This window comes from Rosa chinensis, chromosome 3 (genome assembly GCF_002994745.2).
Source record: "Rosa chinensis cultivar Old Blush chromosome 3, RchiOBHm-V2, whole genome shotgun sequence".
In the NCBI taxonomy this organism is placed as follows: Eukaryota; Viridiplantae; Streptophyta; class Magnoliopsida; order Rosales; family Rosaceae; genus Rosa; species Rosa chinensis.
In genome coordinates this window covers 11,323,979-11,351,191 of record NC_037090.1, presented here as the reverse complement: position 1 = coordinate 11,351,191, position 27,213 = coordinate 11,323,979, and the positions used below count along the sequence as shown (strand labels likewise).

At 36.3% G+C, this 27,213-nt stretch overlaps 3 protein-coding genes across 5 annotated transcripts; 1 reads left to right on the top strand and 2 right to left on the bottom strand.

Annotated features, from left to right (window-relative positions):
• LOC112193417 lies at window positions 1-3,609 on the bottom strand. Of its 3 annotated transcripts, none has more exons than XM_040516705.1 (8): window positions 3,508-3,609; window positions 3,266-3,418; window positions 3,041-3,141; window positions 1,232-1,390; window positions 1,000-1,113; window positions 831-884; window positions 711-758; window positions 1-601 (listed from the first exon to the last, which is right to left on the bottom strand). In XM_040516705.1, the coding sequence occupies exons 2-8, from the start codon at window positions 3,336-3,338 to the stop codon at window positions 275-277; spliced, it is 876 nt and encodes a 291-aa protein (XP_040372639.1). In that variant the 5' UTR covers window positions 3,339-3,418; window positions 3,508-3,609; the 3' UTR covers window positions 1-274. The 3 variants fall into 3 exon arrangements, with proteins under 3 accessions (XP_040372639.1, XP_040372640.1, XP_024189331.2); XM_040516706.1 differs by having other exon boundaries at window positions 3,517-3,575; XM_024333563.2 differs by lacking the exon at window positions 3,508-3,609 and having other exon boundaries at window positions 5-601; window positions 3,041-3,145; window positions 3,266-3,405.
• Window positions 3,610-10,468: 6,859 nt separating this feature from the next.
• On the top strand, window positions 10,469-12,393 carry LOC112191301. The gene is made up of 4 exons (XM_024330624.2): window positions 10,469-10,942; window positions 11,039-11,217; window positions 11,693-12,035; window positions 12,243-12,393. Exons 1-4 carry the CDS (start codon window positions 10,526-10,528, stop codon window positions 12,321-12,323), a joined length of 1,020 nt encoding a protein of 339 aa, XP_024186392.1. The 5' UTR covers window positions 10,469-10,525; the 3' UTR covers window positions 12,324-12,393.
• Window positions 12,394-17,787: 5,394 nt separating this feature from the next.
• Window positions 17,788-18,681, bottom strand: LOC112194109. The gene has a single exon (XM_024334366.1). The coding sequence runs from the start codon at window positions 18,679-18,681 to the stop codon at window positions 17,788-17,790; it is 894 nt and encodes a 297-aa protein (XP_024190134.1).
• Window positions 18,682-27,213: the final 8,532 nt, after the last annotated feature.

Below are 27,213 nucleotides of genomic sequence, written 5' to 3'. Positions count from 1 at the left end.
CAGATAAATGGTGCTCACAAATAGTCCACAATATTGAATAACTTCCAGCCATATATAGCATTATACACATGTTTTTTAAGAGGGAAAAAGAGCAGGGATCAAACTTATACTACATACTAATCCAAAAATTCTATGTGAGCTGCAATCGAAATTTACGAAGACAGTATTATAATACTTCTCCACTCGATTATAATCAAAAGAAGCATAAAAGTTACACAAGTCGGTAATGAATTAACATCATTAGAAGGGCAAGTTACATAAAAGCACTGTCAATTCACATAACTAGCTTGCGATCAGTAGTATGGGGGGCTGGAATGCGATCAGTAGTAGGGGGATCAGAAGTGTCGTCCCTTTCCCTTGTGGCTACTTTCCAACCCACAACATTGGTAGGCAGCCAACCAAAAACACGCTCTCGGTTAGATACACCCCAATCATCATCACTTGAACTATCTGACATAACATCAGTAGTCTTACCCTCGCTACTTGTATCCCCCTCTGTATCAGTGAATGGAGAAAAGCCAGTTACCCTCAAATCTTGTTTGCCTACAACGTGCTTTTCCTGCACATTTTTGTTATGCCCATTGCCACAATTCATATGATTCTACAAAAATGCAAGCATCGATAATAAGATTAAGCTCCCAGATTGACTTTGCAATATATATAATGAATCAAGACAACAAATCAGAGGGATGTCGAGTATGACAACTAACCTTGCCATCTGCCAATGAATTAGCACCCGAATTCATCAAGGCAATTTCCTGTACCCCAAAATTTATAGTAAGTTGCATAGAAAAGTCTCTGCTGGCACAATTTACAATAACCTTACTCACCAATTCCTTTCTTAGCTGCAGTATTTCTTCATCCTTTCCCCTTAGTGCAACGTCCTGAAATGCAAACATCCAAATCTTCAGTAAATGTTCACCACAGCACATATTTACATACTTGATTATGGCTCCAATCATGCCCCAAAGTTCTATTCACCTTACAAACATTACTTACTTTTTCTCTCTTTAATCTCAATATCTCATCGCGAGCCTTCAGTGACTGTTCTGTAGCTATTGAGGTTAGACCAGCAATCTGGCTAAGAAGCGTGCCTGCTGTCTCTGCACTCACCTGCATGATATATAAAAATACACTTTTCATCCCCTCCTAAACCCATCATAGAAATACACCTCTCATCACTTAGAGGCTAAGCAAACAATGTCAACCAAAACTTCTTTATACCACTTACCGCTTTAACATGAGGAGAAACTGACACATAACTGTAGGTGATGCACTGAGGAATGTCAATGTGATTGAATCTGCAATCATCCCCTAACCCAACTAGGTTGATGCTCCACGGGGGAATTGTGATGTCACTAACCTCAACTCTCGGCGCCATTTCCTCACCCTTTGAAAAAGTAGTGTTAATTATTTCAAAAGCCTCTAATGGAAATAATTTGAACATTTGAACTAATAACCCCAAAATACTTTGTCTGGCAGTCCATTCTAGTTCTGGTTCTAATCTATAACTAATATTTTACAAGGGTTGTAAGCATGTAAACATAACATGTGCAACTGTCAATAATTGAAGATGTAACTAACATGTAACGGACAAGAAAAAAGAAACCACAAAATACAAACAACCAACAAAGTAAAATCATTTTACTAATCAGTAACGATCCAATGAAAATACCATGCACTTTACAGAAATTAAACAGTATAACAAGATACTTGCTTAACCTTTGTACTGTTGTTGACCTTATTATGTCCTTGTCTCTCCTTGCAAAAGGAGGAAATATGCAAGACAATATATATTCACAAATTTGTACATTTCATGCTCATAAACTTATCTATTTTAAGTTACTCCAGATTGCTTCCCTTACTCAAAAGTTCAAGACCCTCAGTTCGGCAATTCAGAATCCTGCGGAATACATCCCTAATTTGGCGTTCCAGTGGACCCAATCCATTCTAAAATCAGAGCATACAACAAGTAGCATTTCCAAAAACTCAACTATGACAACCTCATCGTGAATAATGGACCACTGTATTAACCATGAATAACAATTATATCACACTTTCCAGATTTGCATGCAATGTGGAGGTAAAGTACCCTAGACATCCTTTGCTGGGCAATATTGGCTTGTTCATAGTCACCGATTTGGCTGCTTTGTCCACCAAATTGGGTCTTCCGTTGGCAGCACTAGACAGTGATGTGGCTTTGTCCCCTCCTGGATTTACCACTGCATTTGTGAGACCCTCTACGGCAGATATGAATTAAACAGACACAACTTATAGACCAGATGCATTAATCTACATTCCAATCACAATGCCATGTTGATCATACAGAGTAGGAAGCGAACCTAATTGTAGCACAACAACCATGCTGATAAACTTTTTAGTACATGAAAAATAAGATTGTGACTATCTCGAAACTTGTAATTGATTCAAGAACTCAAGAAGTCAAAATTACTAGCACAATCAACATGCTTGTGAATTCTTTGAGGCAGTCTGCAACGTAATAGACATATATGCAGATCTGAAGCTTTTTATGGCAGTAATGACCTGACATACAATGCCTACAGAGCCAGAGACTGCAGTCAAATACAATATTTCTGAGTTTGGCCTTGAAACACAAAAACCCTCAATCAAATACACAAAATCCACAAATTTATCATTTGACAAGAAGTCATACAGTAACATTGATGCATAGAATCCAATATCACTTTCAATATTATAAAACTAAAAACAATCATATTATCACCATTTAACCAATTTACTTCTGAATTGAGATTATTGGTATTGTGAAGTGTTGAGGGCGAACCTGAATCTAGAAGCTATTGAAGTTTATTATTTAGCCCCAAATTTAAGAAAATAATGAACATATCTGAATTGACAAACGGAACACAAGCCAGAGATTAAACAACAATAATTCATCATGACTGAACCCAAATTGATATAAAAAGAAGTTTGTATCTATATACTACATATACATGATTCCATCTACGCCTGAAAGCTCTATAAACCTGTGCAGAGAGGAAACAAAAAAGAAACACCATACCAAATTCAGAATCATGGAAATAACAGAGATGCAGGACTGCTTCCGACCCAAACTTAAAGCAGCGGCTTGATGATCTAGGAGGAGTTCAACCAGAATAGTACCTGTCTGGCCAGAACAGAATGTAGACCAGGTTAGATTTTCTCTCACGATAAGCAAAAGAAAAGGGAGAACTGAAAAAACACAAATGACAAAGCGATGATGAAACTTAAAAGTGTCTGTGTATACCTGCAATTGGGTTGCCTCGCTTTTTGCCTTTGGACCTTGCTCTGCGTCTCGATGACTCTGACTCCTCCACCATTGTCGATTACGATGACTACTACTACAACTGCATGTGATGGGCTCGTCTCTTTAACACTTCGTGCGTGTTCATCCTCAGATCTAAAAGAAACCCCAAAATAAAACTCAGAAAGAAACCCTAATTTGGTTTTACCCATTACCTAGAAATTGAAATAGAGAGAAGCATTAACCAGTCGTACTGAGCGAATTTGCATTGCTCGGACCTTGGATTTGAGCTCCTTCGATAGGCCGGAAGGGAGGAACAGAGAGAAAGAGAGTAATTCAACAATAGAGGAAACTATTTTCTTTTATTATCATTGAATCGATGTGGGCGGGATTTTAAGTCGAGCTCAAAACTTTGCCGCCATGATAGGCGGGAAATTTTTTTTTGGACTATTTTTCAAAGCTAGAAATTTATGATTTCTAAAATTCTCAATTCTAAAAATCATAATAAATAACTTGGGTGTCCCGAAAATTCTCACCTACTCATCGTGACACGTATTTTATTTTCGTGTATCAAGTCTTGTATTCATCAACAGTCTTACAATTTGAAGTGCGGAGTTAATAAAAATAAGGAAAAAAAACTTAGTCGTTTTACCGAATTTTGAAGCCAAACCTTAAAATAATGTACTTGTCACAATACTTATTAATACGCTATAAATAGATGAATAATGTTAAATTTATCGATTTCTAATTTCAATTTTTTGGGTCGCACAAAATCGTTTTATGTCCACGGTAGGAAATAGACTTTATCAAAATCGACTGTAGGATGTTATCTTGATAAGAAGATGGCGGATTAGGTTAATTTTTTTACACAATACCTATTAATAATGGCCTTATGATTATAAACATGATTTGTTCTACTATATTATTTTGGTAGAACATAATTTTGTCCCCTCACAAAGATTGCAACTCATTGCATTCAATATTATGTAGAGCATCTCCAAATTTTGTGTATATCATCAGCTGCAACATGGAAGCTTGTGGCTGAACCGCTGAAGTGGATAAAACGCTAATTCTATATATTTTAATTTTTTTTATTTGAGGATGATACACCTGGATTAAGAGTCATAAACAAACAAGCATTGAGTTTCGTGCTTTGCAAAGTATGAGGACAAACTTTACAATTTGGATTCAGTTGGGTGAAGACCTTGGAAGCATATTCTTTGTCTAATAATACAAGTTATTCCACTTAATAAACGTATTATTTTTCCTTCATTTATAGGTAAAAAAAAATTTGATTTATTTTATAATGATGTTTGATTTATGATTGAATTGCCAAATAGAAAAAAGAAAAATGAAAAAGAAACATATTTACAAAGAAAGTAGTTAGGGTAATTTATAAAAATAATTGAATTAAAGTAATAAAAAATTAGAAGGGGTGTGTAAATAGAGAAAAAAAGTGTGTGAATAGCATCACCCTCCATTTTTAAGTCACTAATACATATATATATATATATATATATAATATTTTTTTTTTAGAATGTAAGTCACTAATATTGTTGGAATGAGAACAATAACAAACAAATTCAAAGTTTTAAACTAACAAATCCAGTTTATTATAAATTAGAAAAAAAATGATAAAACAAGAACCCAAAAAAAGGAAAAGAACGAACAAAAAAGGTATGAGGTGGCTTGATCTTGGGCTGCCACCCTTTTGCGCCTTCGCCAACGCACCACAACTCCAGATTTGATAATGTTTAACTTTTTATCGATTTTAGACCAAACTCCTAAGTGACTCTCCATTTTAAGGTTTAACTATCTCTCCATTTTAATGTTTAGTTATCTCCTTGCAAAATATAGGGAGGGAGATGAGACTCTATTATTTTTGTTAATTACATTCCTTTTAAATTGTTCTATGTAATTTATAAATACATTTAAACTACTTTCTCTTCATTCAATAAATAATATGAATTCTTCTTCTCGTACATTAGTAGGAGGCCTTAGAGTTTTGTGGAACTACTTCGACGGGCGAAACCTAGGTTTTGTGTAGTGACGGCGGCGCTCTTCCTTCAGGCAAGGCGATAATCGTGGGAGTGAAGAGGTGCGACGGCGGCGCGGAGCTAGTTCTCGGCGCGTGGAGTGCGGCGGGAGTTTCTAATTGAAGGCTTCTCTGATCATTTTAGTGGGTTGTTTTGCTTCGATATGTGCGGCGTCTGGGTGTTGTGGATCAGAACCTGAGGGAGGCGGCGTCTGATTGCTGCGGGCATCCGGGTGCTTTGCGGCGGTGACCTTGCAGTTGAGGGGAGCGGGCTGCGTCGGATATCTAAGGAAAGTGCCAGTTGATTGCTAAGGCAGGTCAGTCGAGGCCTCCTCCTTAGAACAGCGATGGTAGGGGAGCAAAGCCGGCCGCCAGAGTGATGGTGAGACAGCTGTTTCTCAATGGCCAGTGCTAGACCGATCTGGTGGTTTGAAGGGAGATGGTGGGTTTGGGCCTTGGGCCTCAACCTGCTTGGGTTGCTGCAGTGCAAGCTTGTCACGCCCCCAAATCCAAGGCCAATATTGTATTGAAATATGGCTCGTGAATTTGTGACGTGAGTCAAAACAAATACAATTTTTATTCTTGAATAAATCAACAAGAAGTAAAAAAAATTATATACATGTTTGAATAGTACTTTTATTAGAAAACAAATATCGGTAATATATTTACAAAACCAAAGTTAAGCAAAATTCGAATCAGTACAGGTATTTACTAGAAATAGTAGTAGAAAAATATTATTTTATCTAGTAGGTTCATCCCGTTTCCCCAAGCATCTACTCAATACCTGAAAACAAGGAGGTGTAGCATCATGAGCAACACAAGCCCAGTAAGTACACAACTTACATTCTTATATTAATGTGTCTTATAAGAAATCAAAACTGAACAACCAAGTTAAAATGTACCAAGAACCATTTAAGTTCATACGAATTTTTAAATATGTATATATATACACACAATACACACACACACACATATATACAAATATATTCATTCGTGTGAATGGTTTGGTAATAAATCACATAGTCACATCTTCTTATCAAACCAACAAATATTGTAGTATTAATATGTGAAATAACATTAAAGCAATGTATGCTTGATTTTCTTTTTACTAACAGCTTCACATATTCAAAATATATCATAGATAGATATTTGATCAAAATAACATAAGTACATTTCTCTTTTTAGTGAATTTTCAGATTAACTAGTAACAAATCACAATTCCACGTGTTAGGGTCCGACGTACTATACCCAAAACACGGGAAAACCAGGTTAACTGGTATCAAATCATAAATCCACATGCTAGAGTCCGACGTACTATACCCAAAGCATGGGACAACCAGGTTGACAGGTATCAAATCATAAATCCACGTACTATAGACCGACGTACTATTCCCAAAGTACGGGTAAGCCGCAGCATACCAAAGACACAACTAAGGCATGTATACTCAAAGTAAGCACCATTCCTAAGAGTATAATAGTGCACTATCTGAAGGGACTAGAGCCCACAGCTTAACTTCCACATAACACCAAAACACATTTACCAGTAATTCACTTAAGCACGGGGTAGTAGATAACACCTGTCATTTCGTGTCCCTTTTCTAGTGAGGCATTGGCTGTTACCACTCGGCCTTTCACAAGGCTGGCTATGGAGAGGGTTGAGTCGGGTGTTAAGAATGTGTTAGAAAGAGTATTATGTCATTAGCTCTAGGGTTTGTGGTATTAGAGTGGCTTAGATTAGGTTCCTTGGAATTCTTCCATCAGAAAAGTGGACTACGGATTCAGGTTGTACTCACATATCTAACAAGAAAAGGTTCTCTAATTTCAAGCAGGGGCCGATTTAGGGGGGTCGATCTTAGGCATTTGCCCAATCTCGATATTTGAGGCTATAGTTATATTCTTGTTCGAGAAAGTAATTGCATAAAACTTCTAAAAAAAAGGGCAAATATGAGGAAGGAGAAGTAGTTTACGCAATTTGCTGCGATTAATGTTAGTATCCTATACTAAACATTCCATTAAAAAGGTCAACATTCAATTATGACCTATGAAAAAGAAAACAGTTAATAAAAAGAAAACCGCTCACTTGTAACTTATTTTTTCGATCTGTCAGCTCTCACGCTCTTGTGGGTAGGAGCTGTATCAACTAATGTAAAAATTTTGGAAATTTTATCTCCTCAGGGGTCTGCTCCCCTTAGGGACGTAGAAGCTTTTAAAAGGTTGACCAGTTTATTTCATGTCGAAATGACGGCGGATCGGGTTAATTTTTGTACACAATACCTATTAATATGCTATAAATAGATGGGTAATGTCAAATTTATTGATTCTCAATTTTTATTTTTTGGTTCGCACAAAATTCTTATATGTCGACTAATGTGGTATAACTAGTTCATTAGTTGTAATGAGAAGTATATATACCTTCCATGAGCAACAATATGTAGGAAATAGACTTTATCAAAATCGACCGTAAGATGTTATCATGATAAGAAGAAATAGTTATGATCAAAATTTAAGCTATTTTCGTAGTCGTTTATGTCTCGATCTAGTAGGTTAACCCTAAACCTTAAATACCACATAAAATTAATATGCTCATAACCGCTTACTCGTAACTTATTTTTTTGATCAGTCATCTCTCCTGCTCTTGTGGACAGGAGCTGTATCAATTAATGTAAAAATTTTGGAAATTTCAGCTCCTCAAGGGTCGGCTCCCCTTAGGGACGTAGAAGCTTTTAAAGGGTTGATCGGTTTATTTCATGTAGAAATGACTGCGGTTCAGGTTAATTTTTTCACACATTACCTATTAATATGCTATAAATAGATGGGTGATATCTAATTTCGATTATTTTGACTGCGCAAAATTCTTATATATCTACTAATGTAGTCTAACTTCTATATTAGTTGTATAAAAAAGTATACATTCCATGAGCAACAATGTGGAGGAAATGAATTTTATCAAAATTGACCGTTGGATGTTGTCATGATTAGAATAAATGGTTATGGTCAAAATTTCAGCTATTTTCATCGTCGTTTGGTTCTCGATCCACTAGGTCAACTCTAAACCCTAAATACCACATAAAACTAATATGCTCATAACCGCTCATTTGCAACTTAGTTTTTGATCTGTTAACTCTCACACTCTCATGGGTATGAGCTATATCAACTAATGTAAAAATAAAAAAAATAAAAAATTATCTCATCCTGGTTCAGCTCCCCTTAGGGAGTATATGTGTATAAAGGGTTGATTGCATTATTTAATGTTGAAATGACGGTGGATCGGGTTAATTTTTTTACACATTACCTATTAATTCGCTATAAATAGATGGGTAATGTCAAATTTATTGATTTCCAATTTCGATTATTTGAACTGCACAAAATCCTTATATGTCTACTAATGTAGTCCAACTTTATTAATTGTATCAAAAGTATACCTTCCATGAGCAACAATGTGGAGGAAATAGAGTTTATCAAAATCAACCTTTAGATGTTGTCATGATTAGAAGAAATGGTTATGGTCAAAATTTCAGCTATTTTCGTCGTCGTTTAGGTCTCGATCTACTAGGTCAACTCTAAACCTTAAATACCACATGAAGTGATGAAACTAATATGCTCATAACCGCTCATTCACAACTTATTTTTTTTATCTGTCAGCTCTCACACTCTTACGAGTATGAGCTATATCAACTAATATAAAAATTTCAGAAAGTTTATCTCCTCATGATTTAGCTCTCCTTAGGGAAGTTTAAGTGTATAAAAGATTGACCGCTTCATTTGATGTTGAAATGACTGTGGATCGGGTTAATTTTTTTTACACAATACCTACTAATACGCTATTAATAAATGGATAATGTCAAATTTATTGATTTCTAATTTTGATTAGTTGGATTGCATAAGATCTTTATATGTTTATTAATGTGGTCTAACTTATTTATTAGTTGTCTCAAAAAAAATATAACTTCCATGAGCAACGATGTGGAGGAAATAAACTTTATCAAAATCGATCGTTGGATGTTGTTTTGATAAGAAGAAATTATTATGGTCAAAATTTCAGTTTTTTTCGTCATCGTTTGGGTCTCGACTACTAGGTGAGATGTAAAATATATATGCCAAATTTATTAGCCGCTTTTTTAATTCAACTTTGTCTAAGTAATGCAGTTGTTTTTTTAATTAAAAAAATAAAATAGTTTGTTAAAGAAAAAAACAATTATAAGAAAATATAAATTAAAAACACTGAAAATGAGGAAATCGTGCTTTCTGTAAGGAATGCAAATTTTTTTTAATAATCCATTTTTTTAAAATTTATTTTGGTGCTGTAGTGGAAAGGAAGAAAATGACTTTAGAAAGAAATAATTAAAATAAGAAAACAAAAACGAGGTTGAGCTAGATATTCATTTTTGTAATTGTATTTTAGTAATGTAGTGGAAAGGGGAAAAAAAAAGACTATAAAAAGAGATAATTAAAATATTGTTCTAAAAAACGAGGTTGAGCCAGATCGTGCCCACACAGCCAAATAGCCTAATCCACTGAGCTGACCATTGTTCATGTTGGACTGTCCTTCGACCTTGTATAAGAAATTAAGAACAGTAAGGAAAAAAAAAAAACTGTTTGTATAAATTTTTTACGCACCGTTATTCTTTTCACCCTTGCCTTTTATATAGTGGGACCCTGCATTTTTAATCAAATTAGAAAAGCTATGCAAGTCAGCCGGTTTTCCAAAGGAATGGCCAAGATTGTCCAAATGAAATCAATGGACCAAAAATATGGTGACGTGCCCGAGCATGCCATGTTTGGAGCATGGTAGAATTTTCGGTTTTATCTAGCAAATTGAAAATACTCAAATCGCGCGGCAGTTTCAAACTCTCCAATTTCACGGATTTCACGGAAATCTTGTGCGTACTATATGGATTTCAGTTGGCAAATGGCAGTTAGGACAGAGTGAAGCTAAAGAAGAGACAAAATAATTGTCACCCAAAAAGAAAGCTCATCTTTTTGTAGCTCGACACGCTCCACAATAGATTCGTCTCTACATGCAGCTTGAACTAGATCGCCGACATGCATTTTGAACATGTCATTGGGTTTTTGAAAATAAACAATTGGGCCCATTCAATTGGAGCCCAAATTGGCGGTATGGACTGACCAAACCCAACAAAACCATAACTATAAACTACCCGAACAAAAACTCCACGACCAACGACCCTTATCCCAGTAGTTGCAGAGCTGTCCGAAGCTCGAAGAAGATGACCCAAGGACTTCTCCAATGGAGTCCTTGCCACCGCTCCCTCTCCCTCCTCCCCATCTCCATCCCCACATCCAAACACACCCACCTCCCTCTCTCCATCTCCGCCACTCTAGAATCCTCCACCCAACAACAGCAGCAGCAGCAGCAGCAGCTCTCCGCCAGAGAGAGAAGGCAGCTCAGAAACGAGAGGAGAGAGAGCAAAGCCGGCACCAACTGGAAAGAAAAGGTCGAGGAGAAGCTTCTGGAGAAGCCCACCCAGAAATTCGCTCACTGGAAGGAAGAGCTCAACATCAACAACCTCGCTCGCGAGGGCCCACAGTGGTGGATCGTTCGAGTTTCTAGAGTCAAGGGCCAGGAGACCGCTCAGTTAATCGCTCGGTTGCTCGCCAGGAACTACCCACATATGGATTTCAAGGTGTTTGCTCCGTCCTACTCCAAGTAGTGCTTTTTGGGTTGCCGAATTTGTAATGTAAATGTGTTTAAGTTTTTTTGTGGTTTAATTGGTTTTCAGGTTTATGCTCCAACGATACCGGAGAGGAGGAAACTGAAGAATGGTACCTACTCGGTTAAAGCAAAGCCACTGTTTCCGGGGTGTGCTTTTTTGAGGTGTGTGTTGGACAAGGAGATACATGATTTCGTGACCGAGTTGGATGGAGTTGGAGGCTTTATTGGTGCCAAGGTTGGAAATACGTGAGTAATTTTTCTTATATGGTAGGTTTGCTGTGTGGTGTCGAGTATCATTGTCGTTATAATTATAGTATGAAGCTCTTATGTGAAATGAAGTAAAATTTCAGAACAGTATTGTGTAATGTACCCAACTAGCCTGGAATTTAAGTTGTCAAATGAAATATGAAGAACTCATAGATAGACATTATAATTTGTGAATTTATTGGAACACAAAGAATTTGAAGAGGTACAAATAAATCAAGTTTTAAAGCCATTTTATGACTGCATACTGCATAATGTGAAGAGATACGTTAGTGTGGTGATAATATGAAGCTACATTTGGAGTCAAGTTTTTTGAAGTTCTGACATTATTGGGCCGTTGTTACATCCATGTTACTTTCTGTCGATCAACATGAACTATGTATCGATGTAGAACACTATCTGCATGCATTGTGTATTTTCCGGTTAGTATTTAGAAATGTTATTTTGATCTGCACAGGAAGAGGCAGATCAACAGACCCAGGCCAGTATCTGAGTTTGACATGGAAGCTATCTTCGCAAAGGCAAAGGAAGAACAAGAAAAGGCTGAATTAGCTTTTCAACAAGAGCAGCAACTCAACTCTGGACTGAATATTGATGGTCTGAGTTCTAGTGATGCTGCAAAATCTGCTGGAGATGCTAAATCCAAGGGGAGATCCAGAAAAGCTGCTGATGCTCTGATAAGTGGTTCATCTAAGGCAAAGGATAAGAAACTTGTCCTAGGTTCTACTGTTCGAGTTGTATCTGGGACTTTTGCTGAATATGAAGGCTGCCTGAAGAAGCTGAATCGCAGAACCAAAAAGGTATACTGTTTCTGGCATGAATTATTAGACATTAAGTTGATAGCGGAAATATGCATACATGCATTTCTATTTGGGGTGAGCATGGCTGAAATTGTAGTGTCTCGGTATGCATTAATTCACTCAAGGATCTTGACTCAATGCTTGAAATATAAAATATAGATTCTGGCAACCTAACTGAGAGAGAATATATTAATTGTCATTTTGCAGGCAACCGTGGCATTTACGTTATTTGGGAAAGAAAGCTTAGTAGATTTAGATGTCAGTGAAATTGTTTCAGAGAGCTTGTAAATATCAGTAATATTAATCAATATTAAGAGGTAAGTTTTTCAATCATGTCTTCCTCTCTTTACCCTGGATTTATCTTACTTTCTTTTGTTAGACAAATCTAGTGTCTTCAACATTTACTTTACTTTCATGTTCAAGCAAAAGAAAGCATGCCTTTTCTTTTCTTTTTTGTCTTTGCTTTGTTATCAAATGAACACACAGTACTTTCTTGCTTGTTTATAAATTTTTGCGTGTGCCAATACTATACAATATGTGAATATAATCACATGCAAATAGGTAATTACCTTGGAGATTTCCACTGACCGCAGAAAGTCCTTGATCGAAATTGGCGACTTTATTTGAGGCCATAGACATCGTGCATTCAAAATGATAGTGTCTTTACTTCCTAGGTCGCACTTTGGCCTGCCTATTCATGCTCTGCCCTTTACTACTTTCTTAATTATGCTTGCATTTTGAGTAATTTGTCAGAAATGAGACAGCGTATGGTTAAACTGCCTTCCTGTTTAGGCTTCTGTTTCTTCCTGGACATTTGAAATTGGTTTTGAGTTTGTCCGGCTTCGTTGCTCGAGGTCAATGAAAAAATTACTGTAAGGATCCTTTTTAATTTTTCCTGCTTTTATGCACAGAAGATATGGCCAAGTAGATCAGAATATTGTTCATCCCATATATCTAGGAAAATTATTCTGACATCAATCAATCCTATAAAGCTCTAGCATAATGCCACAACTGGTCGCAAAGCTTCTGTGTATTTATTCTGCACAATGAACGACTGATCTCATAGATGCAGGCAACCCGTCGCTACTTCCGATCGGAAGTGAATTTCCAATTTTCCCCCTTTACGTCCATTTTTGCTTCTTTTTACTTGTCAACTCAAAATTAGAAATGGAAAAGTTTTGAATTTAACCATGTTGCTGTAGAAAGAGATAAAAGTAAAACAGTGAGGTGAGGAGGTGTACCATTCAGGATCTTTGTGGAGTTATTTGGGAACATTAATCTTTAATGTAGCATTCAAACTTTCAAAGTATTCTATTTTTTTTTTTTGGCTCAACAGGCTCATCATCACAATACCCTGAATTACAGACCCAGGAAGATGACAATATCTCTGCATTATTGGCTACTATAATGTGGGGATTCTTCTGCAATATTATCTTAATGAGCTGCTTCTTATTTAATATATATAAAACATTTCCTACCCGAAATGATAGTCCTTGCTTATCTATTTGTAAAAACCTAGAAGCACAAAGCAAAACCAATTGAATTTGCCCACACATAAAATACAGGATATGTGAATAAATTTCGCATTTTTTCTTTCTTTTTTTCCTTGAAATAGCCGACTGAATTTGGTTAGATTTTGGTGAAATGCAACAATGATTATTGAGAGTAGGGACTTTTGAATTTGTAAATGTGATGAAAATTGGTTTTCTAGTAATCTTTACGTGATATGCTGGTCCTGGCTCATAATAAACCTATCTAAACAGTTTCGTTGGCAATACCTGTTCATATCAATGGCAATTGTTGCAGAATGCTCTACAGAAGGAGGGATTCTCAATTGTCACCTCTGGGATTGCTAAACTCTGTCCGATGGCCGATAATTAATATTTCTCATATGCCGAAGCAAGAAATTGATATATAAAAACATTAAAAATTCAAAACACATTTCCAAAATAGCCTACTGAATTTGGCCTCAGACCAAAATGAACTATCCTTTTCTTCTATTTACATCATTTCGTCTCATTCTCTCAACTACTCAGTCCTTTGCATAATTTGTGGTTCTGAATACCGCTATGAATACACACTATATACCATCCACTTATCCAAAATAATAATCTGCTGTGATCATTTACCAATATCACGAATCTCAGGTACAGCACTTGGGGAGTAAATTGATAGCAGACCATTCAATTCGACTCAGAAATGTCTCAAATGCAAAACTTGAATGCTGATTTCATTTAACCAATTCCAGCACCCATATATATGAATACGAGTATACGAGTATATAACTGCAACCATATGGTAAATGCACACCCTAGCTACCACATTGCATTTACTCGATCTCCTGCCATTCTGCCATTAAGCACCCAAAAAAAAAAAAAAACCACCCTCCAAGCTGTTGGTTTTTTTATCAAAAAGACATTAAGCATATGCGCGCATTGTATAAATTTTAGCAGTACGTCATCGAACTTAGACAGTTATACCGATTTTATATTGTGCCACGTACCTTAACTAAACAAAGTTTGTCATGGTTTTCAAGTTGGCATTGATCAAATTCCACTCATTTGATCCGAATTCCTTCAATTCATTCAGGCTTATATTTAGCGTATTTAGAACACTCAATATGACCCGTTAAGAAATCAAATGAAGTTGGAAACCAGAACAGTGATTGTTCACGTGATTAGTTAACAACTCTAATGGTAAGATGGATATTCATTAATTCGATACTTCAGAGAACTTGAAATCCAAATGCTAGGTAAGATGGCCCTTTTTTTTTTTTTATGGTAATAGGTCAGCACTTTCATTATAATTCAGCAAGCAGTACAAAAACGAAACAATCCTTTGGGGTCTACAGAAAGAATCGTTCCTTAAAACCTCTTGAGACCGTATTCTAACGAAATAACATCCCAAAAAATCCCGAGTACACCCACCTTTTGATAAATTAAAGCACCTTTATTCTAACAAAAACCTAGAAACCTCAAAGCTTACATAAAATAGTCTAACTAAAGCACTGATTTTTGCAACTCAACAACAGAATTAAACTAGAATGTGAACCATCACATTCCACTGCTCCCTCAACAACAGTAGGCTCCACTTAAGGAATAGTCCCATTCACCCCCTCCAGCACTAACACTTGTTTACCAACCTTGTCAATAGCTTTAAGGTTAGAATCAAAACTCAAAGCTTTTCCCCGACGTTTATTCTTACAGATAGTTTTTCCATCCTGTTCATTTGTAGATTTCACTCTATTCTTGCTCCCTTGGGGCGCCCTGTGCCTTGACATCACTTCTTATGTGAATTAGTTTAATTACTAAAATTCCCAATGGAATCAAAATCCTTATTTCAAGATCTTGGCATCTAGCCTAACAGTATACCACCATGTTTTTGAAACATGTCCGGGGTTCTACTGTTCAAATTGTATCTAGGACTTTTGCAGAATTTCAAGGCAGCCTGAAGAAGCTACAGCAATGAACATACAATGCTTACTTGCTTGAATATGAATTTCTGCTTTGTCATCAAATTAACATGCAATGCTTTCTTGCTGGTATATGAATTTTTGCTGCACCAATAGTACTTTCCGATATATAGATACAAGTCACTTTAAATAGGAAATTACACTGGGAGATTCTACACACATAGGATGCTGACCATCTTGTTAAAGCTCGAAGAATCATTGAAATCTTTCTGAGAACCAAAGTCTTTATTGGGAACTTTAATCTACCCTTCAACGTATTCTTTGGATTTAAAGGAAGAAGCAGTTAGTGATAATATTTGAGCTGCTTTAAAGATCCCTTTTTCATAATACTTTTGTATTACAAACCGAGAAGATAAAGAACCAGGATTGTCCACTTACTACCTCACTTTTCCTTTGCATTATTGCTTACTATAATGTCAAGGTTCCTCTGCGTAACTATTTTAATGAGCAGCTGCTTAATTCATTTGTATAATTTGTAACACTGCCTACCCCAAATGGTGGTCCTTGCTTGTTCAATGTTCACTATGAAAAAAAAAGCAAGAAACCAATTGAAAGAGCCAACACATACAACACAGAATGTGGTACATCTATCTACTAGACTCTTGTTGGCTTTTTGCACTCAAGCGATTTATGATTAGTATGCTTTAGTCTTGGATTTTTCACATCTTTTATATGAAATATTCAAATTCCAATATAAAGTACTATAAATTTTAGCAAAAGTGCTTTCAACAAAATATCATCTACCCAAAAGCACTTGCATACAAGCAAATCCGAAATGTGGACACTCAGGCATCATTTCCCAAATGGCGAAAGATAACAAAAACGATCCGTAATTGACTCAATTTTTGATATCCAATTGGCCATCTCGCTACTCTGAATCCGTAAAAAAATAAAATAGGTGTATGTTAAATAAAATTATTTACTTTTGATCAAATGAGGAGGATAAGTTGAACATGATATCTGTATCAACACCTTGTTAGATAGAAATTCATGTATATTAAGATTGCCTCCAAGTTATAACTAGCTATCATCAAATAACGTCCTAATATTAAGCTAGTTCTTCATGTTATATTTTCAGTTATTGTCAATTAACCTGAGAAATCAAGTACTTGATGTCCTTTCCTTTTCCCCAAGATAATTAAATATGATATGCACACACCCATGAATGAAACTATACTTGTACAATGTACAATGCATTGATCATTAGAGACAAGTTTAAACCAAAATGGCAATATATTCCACCAATAATGTAAATAGTAGTTTCATATATTGCACCATCTCCGGACATTAAACTGATCTCTTTCTAATTTTCTACTTCCATTTCATAGTGCTGTTCATAATTTGATTAGTCTAATGTTTTAAACCGTCTTAGTTCATAATTTAAATGTGATGAATTAGTTTTCTAGTAGTCTTTACGTGATATGCTGGTCCTGATGACTCATAACAAACATACCTAGACAATTTTTTGTGATAACCCAACTCACATATTTGGGAGTGTGTTTTAGCAAGGTTAAAAGACACTATAGCAGGAGAGAAAAAATACTGATAAAAATAAACCATGCTGGTTTCAACTTCAAATCAAAAAGAGATTTTTTGCAGAGAAACATCTCTAAGATATTGGAGGAAAATAAAAGAAAAATATTTTCTATTTCGCCAATATGACACTTACTGTTTATGAAGTTCACACTCAAACACTCCCCTGCATGTTTGTGAGATGTATACGAAATACTCCGTAATTCATAAATGATAGCAAATATTGTTGTCACACTCTTAAGCATTGATGTTAGACAATGCTTCAAATCAAACCTAGAGAATCAATACCACCCGAACTAGAAAATAAATGAAACATGATGCTTCATAATTCAGTCAGAAATTGCCTCGACAACAATGTTTTCAAAGTCTATATTGCTTTTCTCAATCGAGGTTTCTTTTATGTTTATGCTGGTAACAACTGTAACATGGTTAGGTACAACAATGAAGGCTTTGTTGAAGTTTTTGGGCATAACATAGCAGAGAGAATTCCAATTGGTTATAAATATATGGTATTTTTATTGAGTTTCTCAGTAATTTATCAAACTTTGAGTCTCTTAGCAATTCAGGCATTTTATTTTGTGATTTTCATAATTAGACCCTGTCTAGTACCAGCTAGTTGAATTCCCGTCTAGCACTAGTTGAACTCCTCTGGTTTTAAGCTTGGTTAAGACGTGTCAATCTTGTGATTTCAAAAGTAAATTAACCATGTCTAGCCGTAGTTTTTTTTTTTTTGAGGAGCGAAAGAAACTACAACTTGAAACCCCTAGGACAACCAGAACTAAAGTTATCAAAATTATAAGTTGTAAGCGCCGAGAGAGGGAGCTTCCCTTTCCACGTGAAAGGGTTCTTCAGACTATGGCCATGATTCGCAATCGCATCCGTCACAAAATTGGCTTCACGGGGAGCAAAGGAGAAGTCAATGTGATCAAAGCTGCTAGCCAAGCAGGCTATGTCTCTAGCAAGGGTCCGGAGTCTCCAAGGGATGGTACACTTCTTGTTGATGACATCAATCACAAGTTTCGAGTCCCCTTCCACCAACACTTTCTTGCAGTTGTTGATTAGAGCATGATAAAGACCATCTCTAAGAGCGTTTCCTTCAGCAACAGAAACAGAGACAATGCCGATGTTCCGAGAACCCGCAACTATAGGGGTACCCTGTTCATCACGAAGGACAAATCCCGAGGCAGCATTCTTGTTTCCAATAACCGACCCATCAAAGTTGAGCTTACAGAAACCAGGAGGAGGCGGCTGCCACTTGATCATTGAGTGCTTTGCAATAGAAGGGAGAGAGTTACCCCAAGACCTTGGTTTGTTGGCCAATCTGTACTGCTCAGCCGTAATCGAAGAAGAAAAAATTACAGAAGCTGGGGGGGTTAATTGATGTCTGAAGATAAGGTTGTTTCTGGCCTCCCAAAGCTTCCAACAAATGATGATAAGATTTTCTGTTGTCTGCTTACAGAAACCAGAAACAAACCAAGAATCAAACCAGTCTTCAAAGGAAAGAAAACCTTGGGCAGAATAACCAGTCTTGCTCCAAATTTCTGCAGCGTAGGGACAAGAGAGAAAAAGATGGTTTAAGTTCTCAATCTCTACCCTGCAGAAAGGACAAGCAGCATCAAAATTGGAGTTAAATCTAGCCATTCTCGCTCGAAGACTGGTTGAACTCCTCTAGTTGCATTATACTTTTTTTTAGGGAAGCGAGATAATGGTTAGCTCATTGCCATTACTCTAATTTATTAGATGAAAAAGAGGTTACAGTAAGCAAGTCGGACATGCCCTCAACTTACAAAAAATACAAATAGTAAAGTACAGTGGATATGAGTATACAGTTAACAACCATAACCTTGAAGGAAACTAGAGAACTAAGCAAAGCGATAGGAAGTGCATGATGACAAGTCTCTACCATAAGGACCAGCAATAAAATGAGGGGGTGAAAACTACATAATAGAACCAGTATTAGTAGCTCTATAATTAGCAAGCCTATCTGCCACGGCATTGCCTTCATATATATATATATATATATATACACACACAGATCCTATCCAGAGCGGAGCTCCGCTTTGAAAATTAACCTGTGAAGTTCTAGTTTTAGGTCACTTTTCGGTCGCATATCCACATCTCGACCGTTCAGTTTTTAGGTACTAGTGTATAGATCATCTCTGCAAATTTTCAGCCAAATTGATGATCGTTAAGGCATTGATAACTTCCTTAAAGCTAGTACGGTTCAGGTTGACAGATTCAGTCCGTTCATTGGTGTAAGCGAGTTAGATACCTTAACGATCATCAATTTGGCTGAAAATTTGCAGAGATGATCTATACACTAGTACCTAAAAACTGAACGGTCTAGATGTGGATATGCGACCGAAAAGTGACCCAAAACTTGAACTTCACAAGTTAATTTCAAAGCGGAGCTCCGCTCTGGATAGGATCTGTATATATATATATATATATATATATATATATATATATATCATATCTAGAGCGAGGCCTTGATTTGAAATTAAAGTGCGAGGTTAGAGTTTATGGTCACTTTTCGGTCGCATATCCACATCTCAACCGTTCAGATTTTAGATATTAATGTATAGATTATCTCTATAAAATTTCAATCAAATTGATGATCGTTGAGACATTGATAACTGTCTTAAAGCTACTACGGTTCAGGTTGGACAAATTCAGTTTATCCATTAGCTTAAGCCAGTTAGATACCTTAACGACCATCAATTTAGTTGAAATTTTACAGAGATGATCTATACATTAATACCTAAAATCTGAAAGGTCAAGATGTAAATATGCGACCGAAAAGTGACCCTAAACTCTAACCTCGCACTTTAATTTCAGAGCGATGCCTCGCCCTAGACCATAGGTAGCCTCAAACATGCCCAAGTAGGTCTAAAACTCTTGGGCCTAGCTTGCCCAGGTCACTAAGTAACAAGTAAGGGTGGCAAGGCACCCTCCTTGATAGCCCATGAACTAGGCCTAGCTAGCCTAGCTTAGAATCAGACCCATAACCCCAAGCCCAAGAAACCGCTCTGATCAGCAACACCACCATCGCTGCAAGTTCCGGCGACCGTCTTCTCCAAAGGGCCATAGCCACCCTTCTGTATCTAAGCAAACCAGTCTACCACCGCAACACGCTCAATAGATTAGATCAACAACTACCGATCTGTCCCAATTTGCTCAACCTCGAGTCAATCAGAGCCTTCCCCACTGACACCAAATCCAACCAAGTGCCAAACACAGACAGCCCAGCCACCGACACGGCCACACTCCCACGCTAACCTCAATCTGTATTACGCCATCACGTCAAACTGGCATATCGACTCTGCTTCCCGACGCCACTGACAAACACCTCTCCGCATTCGATCAAACATTAGACTAGCCATCCAAACACACGACCACGCCCTAGGTTGCCTGGACCCACGACAAGAAAGCTTTGTCGTCGCTAGAACTGCCTGCAACCGGAAAAGCTCTAGCCGCCACACTCTGCTAAACCCTAGGGTTTCTTGTGGTGTGTTTAATTTAATTTATTTCTTATAGGTTATTATATGTAAACTATAAATATATTTAAATGATTTTTTCTTCGTTCAATAAATAATATAAAGGGGTTTTGTCCATTTACCCCATTTCTAGGGATTTTTTTCCTACTTACCCCATTAACTTTTTTTAATTCCCTCTTACCCAATACACTCTAAGGGAGTCTTCCCTAATACCCCATTAAGATTTTTTTTTTTTTTTTATTTTTTTTAATACCATTTTACCCCTCACCCTTTGTTACTTAAAAAGAGAGAGAGAAAATGGAAGAGAGAGAAACCATAGGAGACTTCGCCGGAGCCTGTCACCGGCCGCTGGAATCCGGTCACCGGCCGCCGGAATCCGGTCAACGGCCGCCAGAATCCGGTCACCGGCTGCCGCCCACCTGAATTTGTTGAAAATCTCACCGGAAAGTTTTTTTGTCCCCAATAGACGTCTATTGCCCCCTCTATTAGGGGGCAATAGATGTCTATTGCCCCCCAATAGACGACTATCAGCCATGTATTGCCCTCCAATAGGACTTTCAGTTGCCAGAATGGGAACTAATGTCCATAAATTTAGACAAATAAAATTTTGATTATAGAAAAAAAACAAGGAGATTACATCAATTATTGCCCCCCAATAGCCGTCTATTGCCCCTCAATAGAACTTTTGATAGTCATAATGGGAACTAATCTTCCTAAAATTAGATAAATAAAACTTTGATTAAGCAAAAAAATCAGTAGATTACATCAATTCAAATGTCTATTGCTCCCCAATAGACGTATATTGCCCCCCAATAGACGTCTATTGGGAAGCAATAGAATATTATTTTTCCTGTTTGGTAAAGAGGACTGTGCAAGTCATTAAGATGATAACTGTGCAAGTCAACAGGACGAAAAGCATCAATTAGAAGTTAGCTGGCTCATTATTGCACATACTTTGGTGTTTTGATTTGTTTGGCTGATTAAGCTAGGCAACCCACTACTCCGTAGTAGTCTCCGCCTCCTCACCCGGGGCCTCGTTCAAGTCGAGAACTCCATTATTGTCAGCTAGTTCAGCAACCAAGTGCACACAATGATCATCGGAAGTCGCACTCTCTACATGATCGTCAGCATCATCATCATCATCGGCGACGGGAACCACCGGCGGAGTAGACTCCAGCGCCACTCTCCACCACAATCAGTTGTGGTCCCTGAACCAGTTTCCGGCTAAATTGTGTCGGAGAAGATCCATCTCCTCCGTCAAACCTCCCGTCAACGAGCCTTCATCTTCTGAGATCAGATCGCCAGTGCTTCAGAGCTCCTTCTGATTCCTCGTCGTGCCGGACTCGAGAAAGACGACTTGAAGCGCTGTCGCTAGCTCACCGGAGCCTCCGTCATGGAGCTAGCCGGGGTCGGAGACTTCGGGTTCGGAATCCGGCCGGGGGAGAGGGGGAGAGAGAGAATAAAGCTGTACATCGTGACCGGAGAGAGAGGAGAGAGAATCGCATGGCAGTATTGTAGTTTAGTAATTAGGCTGAGGGCATATTTGTCATTTCTCTATAAATTGTGTTAGTGAGAATAAAAATCTCTTGCTAGGGTAAGTGGGATAATTTTCCTTCATTTTGGTGCTTTGGGTCAAGGACCCTAATATAAATTCAGAACAGCTAAAATAGAGATAACTGATGCAGACGTATTTTAGAAAAATGTAGCCAAAATGAATTTTTACCTACTTTAACAAAAAATAGCTAGCATTACTAAAGATACTCTTAGTAAACTAATTCATCAATTTCTTCATAAGTTGGTGATGATGTGATGCAAGTCCACTTAGAGTCAATCTTTAGCCTTGGCCATGTAATTGATGTATTTCTTGCATGATTGAAGGTCAAAAACTAGTTTGAGTGAGCAACGTTATAGAAAGAAATTGGTTGATTAGTTAAGAATTGATTATAACCGATCAAATTGAAGAGTATAGGGGCACATAAGATCAAGTTAGAAATTCAAGGGCACAAATGATTTAGATGTAAAGTTAAGGAATGTAAAATAATTTTGGCTCTTTTTTTGAAAAAAATACTACATATCTCACACTTTTCAAAAGACCACGGAAAAATGATTTACCTTATTGCTGTATAATGTCATGAAACCATATATTTAGCATCAAAATCTAGCCACAAGGGCAATATATCACAGAACCACACGTGTTTCAAATTTTCTACTTCCATCGAACTATCGAAGAATACAACATTTCATAATTGGATCAGTTTAATTTTATAAACATGATTATAACTTCCATACATAAAATGTGATGGACGGTTTTTGTTTTTCGAATTATCTTTACGTGATATTCTGGACACAAGAAAATCCTTTGGCGAATGTGTTAGCACTTTGCAAGGCTGCAAGGGTATGAATATTAGTGCAACAAAATAGCAAAAATCAGAATCAAACTCATTTGAGAATCGTTGTTGGTCCCAACTTTGAATAATATATATATATATATATATATATATATATATATAGACACACACACAGATCCTATCCAGAGCGGAGTTCCGCTTTGAAATTAAGGAGTGAACTTTGAGTTTTTGGTCACTTTTAGGTCGCATATCAACATCTCGACCGTTCAGTTTTTAGGTTCTAGTGTATAGATTATCTCTGCAAATTTTCAGCCAAATTAATGATCGTTAAGGCATTGATAACTGCCTTAAAGCTAGTACGGTTCAGGTTGACAGATTTAGTTCGTCAATTGGTTTAAACGAGTTAGATACTTTAACGATCATCAATTTTGCTGAAAATTTGCAGAGATAATCTATACACCATAACATAAAAACTGAACGGTCGAGATGTGAATATGCAACATAAAAGTGACAAAAAACTCGAAGTTCACTCCATAATTTCAAAGCGAAACTCTGCTCTAGATAGGATATGTGTGTGTGTGTATATATATATTGTTCAGATACATTTTAATTTCTTTAAGATATCAGAGAAAATTAAAATAGAGCAATACAACATGTTGCTCTACGAGCTCTTAGAGATAGGCATAAATTCTGTTATTTGTGTTTCTGGGGTTTATGCATGGTTATGTTTTCAAGGTTTGTGTTGTGAATATTGATAGCTTGCCCATAACATCTGAGAGTTTGAGCATAAAATTATTCATACTACTCTATTTCAAAATTTTATATCGTAGTCTCACTTATTAAGGTGCCTCGTGTTGGTGTATAATTAATTAATGATAGACACATGTCCAAATTTTTAATTAGTAGTACCAATGTTTAATTGTCAGATGACACGGTTGAAGATCCTAAACTAGTTTATTGAACTATATGTAAATGAATGAAGAAATTACAATGTTGATGTTATGTAGCAAATGAAATTATTTTGATAATGTTCTTTATGATAAAAATTAATTTGGTTTTTTTTTTTCTACAGTGTACTATTCAACAATACAAGTCCACAGTATTCATACAAAAACTATTATGCTACTACCCATAACAAGCACAATTGATGAATTGAATATTTGAATGTAGCAATGGTAAGGATAAAACATAGTTGGCTTTTGCATTCTGGTGCTTTGTCATTCTGCATGTTTAATTATGACATATATTGAATTTTCTTCTAAAAGTATGTTTATCGGACTCTCTATTTTAGCTTATTAAGAGTATCTTTAGCAGACTCTCTATTGCGGCTCCTTAGCTATTTTGGAGAACATGTTTAGTTTTTTATCTATTTTAACTAGTCACTTATGTCTGCATCAGTGCTCTTTATTTCAGCTAGTTTTGAATTTATATTATTTTTAAAATGAAGATTAAATAGTTTAAATGTATTTATAAACATGCTCTTATGAGTCTGGCTCTTTATTTTAATTTTTAGCTATTTCGTTCCTAAATATGGAGCATGAGATAAGACTCTCAATTATTTTTGTTAATTTAAAAAATTCTTTTAAAGTTATTCTATGTAATTTATAAACAATTTAAACTATTTTTTCTTTAGTCAATGAATAATATGAATTTAAAATTAGTTAAAATATAAAGAACTGATATTTTGAAAGTGAATAACCAAAATAATTTATTTACTAGTTACTTTGCTAAAATTTAACTAAAAAATGGATAACACTACTAAAAATGCTCCAAGTTTGCGGATTAGTCATGAGCCATATCCTTAAATAGTGATTGATCACATCTTGACATCAAACTCTATAACCATTTTCTTCTAATTATAATTTATATATATATATATAATATTAATACCGCTTCGAATCTCTTTAACATTTGTCATTAAGTTTCATCGGAAGATTCCAACATCATCTAAGACAACATTATGTTTTGTGGTCCCACGAAACAACATAAAAGAGTTCATTAAACACATAAAGTTAAAAACTCTTTTAGGGAGAGATTTAACCCTTTCGTTGGCATATTTGCGAAAATTCACCTCTAGAGCTTCCACACACCTCTTCATGTGCTTCCTAACAAAGAACTAATTAGATTCCATGAATCCCAAATTATCTACTGGATTTGGCCAAGCATCCGGATTGTGGATCGAGTGTAAATGCAACATCCTTGAGCTTTTCGGCTATCAGGCTGGCTTTTGAATTTTGTCTTGGGTAAAGATGGCACAATTCATAGGGGACCAAATAAGTTGTCTCTAACAAAAATAAAGCAAACCTTATGAACTATCATTTTCTTCTATTTACTTCATCTTCTCAAGTACCAAGATCACGAATCATGGCATTGGAGAGTAATCGAGCGCAGGGCCATCGAATTCAATTCAATAAAACAAGTACAGGTCACACAGACTCTGACTTGACCCAGAATTGTCTGAAATGCAAAACTTGAAAATGCTGATTTCATTTAACCAGTTCCATATGGTCATTATCGATATAACTGCAAGCCAGCTTCATACCCAGCACCATTACACCATATGGTAAATGCTTACCCTACCAACAACGTACATATATCAAGCTAGCCATTTTGCAATTAAGGACCAAAAACAACACAGAAGAAAACACCCTTCAAAGCATTCCTTTTATCAAAAAGACCCTCCTCCAAAGTATTGTAATAAATTTTATCAGCCCCCAATTTTATGTCGATTTCTATTGTGTCACTTTAACCAAACACATTGTTATATTACGCACATAGATTCATTCAACTTTCTATGAAATTGAGGAGTATTTCTCTCATTTTACGTTGACAACTTGACATTGACTCAATTACACTCTCTTTGATCCGAGTTCTCTCCCTAAATATTTTTTCCTGATTCATTGCGACCAAAATTTTGTCTACAAATAACCCAACATGACCGATGAGCGCCTTGCAGTAATTGGTGTGGTTGGTTAACAGATCAAAACTTAAGAGAACATCTATGTTTAGCTCAAGGTTACCAACATTTATTTTTCAAACATATTTTTCGTGAAAACAAACTTGACCACAAATGCTTTATCAAACACATTGCATAATTCTGGTCTTTCTTTTACCTGATCTATCATGCTTTTCACTTTGATGAACAGGTACAGATTGTCTGGGAGGTTTAAACTTTAGACTTTAGAGATCTCGTCGTTTCTGTTTGTCTTACTGTTATCAAAAATAAACACATAAACCCTAAAACGTAACACATGGAATGCACACTATGGACAAATGTGAAGAAGGTTCATTACCCGTTTTCTTGTTTTTCAGTGAGTTCATTAATGAATACGAAGGTTAATGTAAACCCATGCAGCAGCATCCTTTTGTTTTGTCCAAGAGGAATACATAACTCAAAAAGCACGCGCACATTAGTTTTTTACTGGAAAACTTTGCCAAAGTAGACACGATGCACAAAACCCACTCTGTTTGGTGTTTATCAACACTTGACATTGCAATGGTCCCCTTAAACAAATTTGGAAATTCCAGTCCTCTCTTCTTCATCCACAAGAGCTTTTTCATGTCCAGACAAAACCCAAAATTGAAAGAGAGGTAGTGGGATTCTCTTGCAAATATTATATACTGGTATACCCAGCTGTCCTTGGTAATAAAGGCTATTATCTTTGCTGTATTCACAACCGCGACCCTTTTAGATTTAAGAAATTGTGCAACCGGCAACCGTAACCCTTTAGGTTTCATGTGCCCCATGTATTCTCCAGTTTCATTAATAATCAAGGCTTAAGGATAGCCGTATTAGCCATTTTTCAAAAAAAAAAAATTGTGCAAACATTTCTGCTTCTTGCTTATTTACACATTTGTTCCGTTCCCCCATTTTTGTGACTTGTGAGCTACTCTCTACTTTATCCTCCTATTTATCTTGTTTTCATTAGTAGAGATAGTATTGACTAATGATACTTGATTACTGCCCTGCTTGTACACAATTGGATGGATTAAGATGAAGTGTATTGATAGATGACAAATTTTGTAAAGACAAAAGATGATAAATTCATAATTCTGATTTGTTATATAATAATAATAATAATTGAAATATGTTCAGTATTAGTTATTTTCTAAAGATTATATAATTGTAAAAGGAGAATGTATCGACGAAGTTTCGTCACCAAAAATTTGACCGACATCCCCGGCAAAAGAAAAGATAGAGTGATTGGAGGGTGGTTTGTGAATACACAAAAGACAGGGTACTCCATGAAAAAGTTTACAAAAGTATAAGTGGCCAAATGCAAAAGTCGTTTATTATATTCCCCCAGTCAGCAACCACTGAAAGAAAG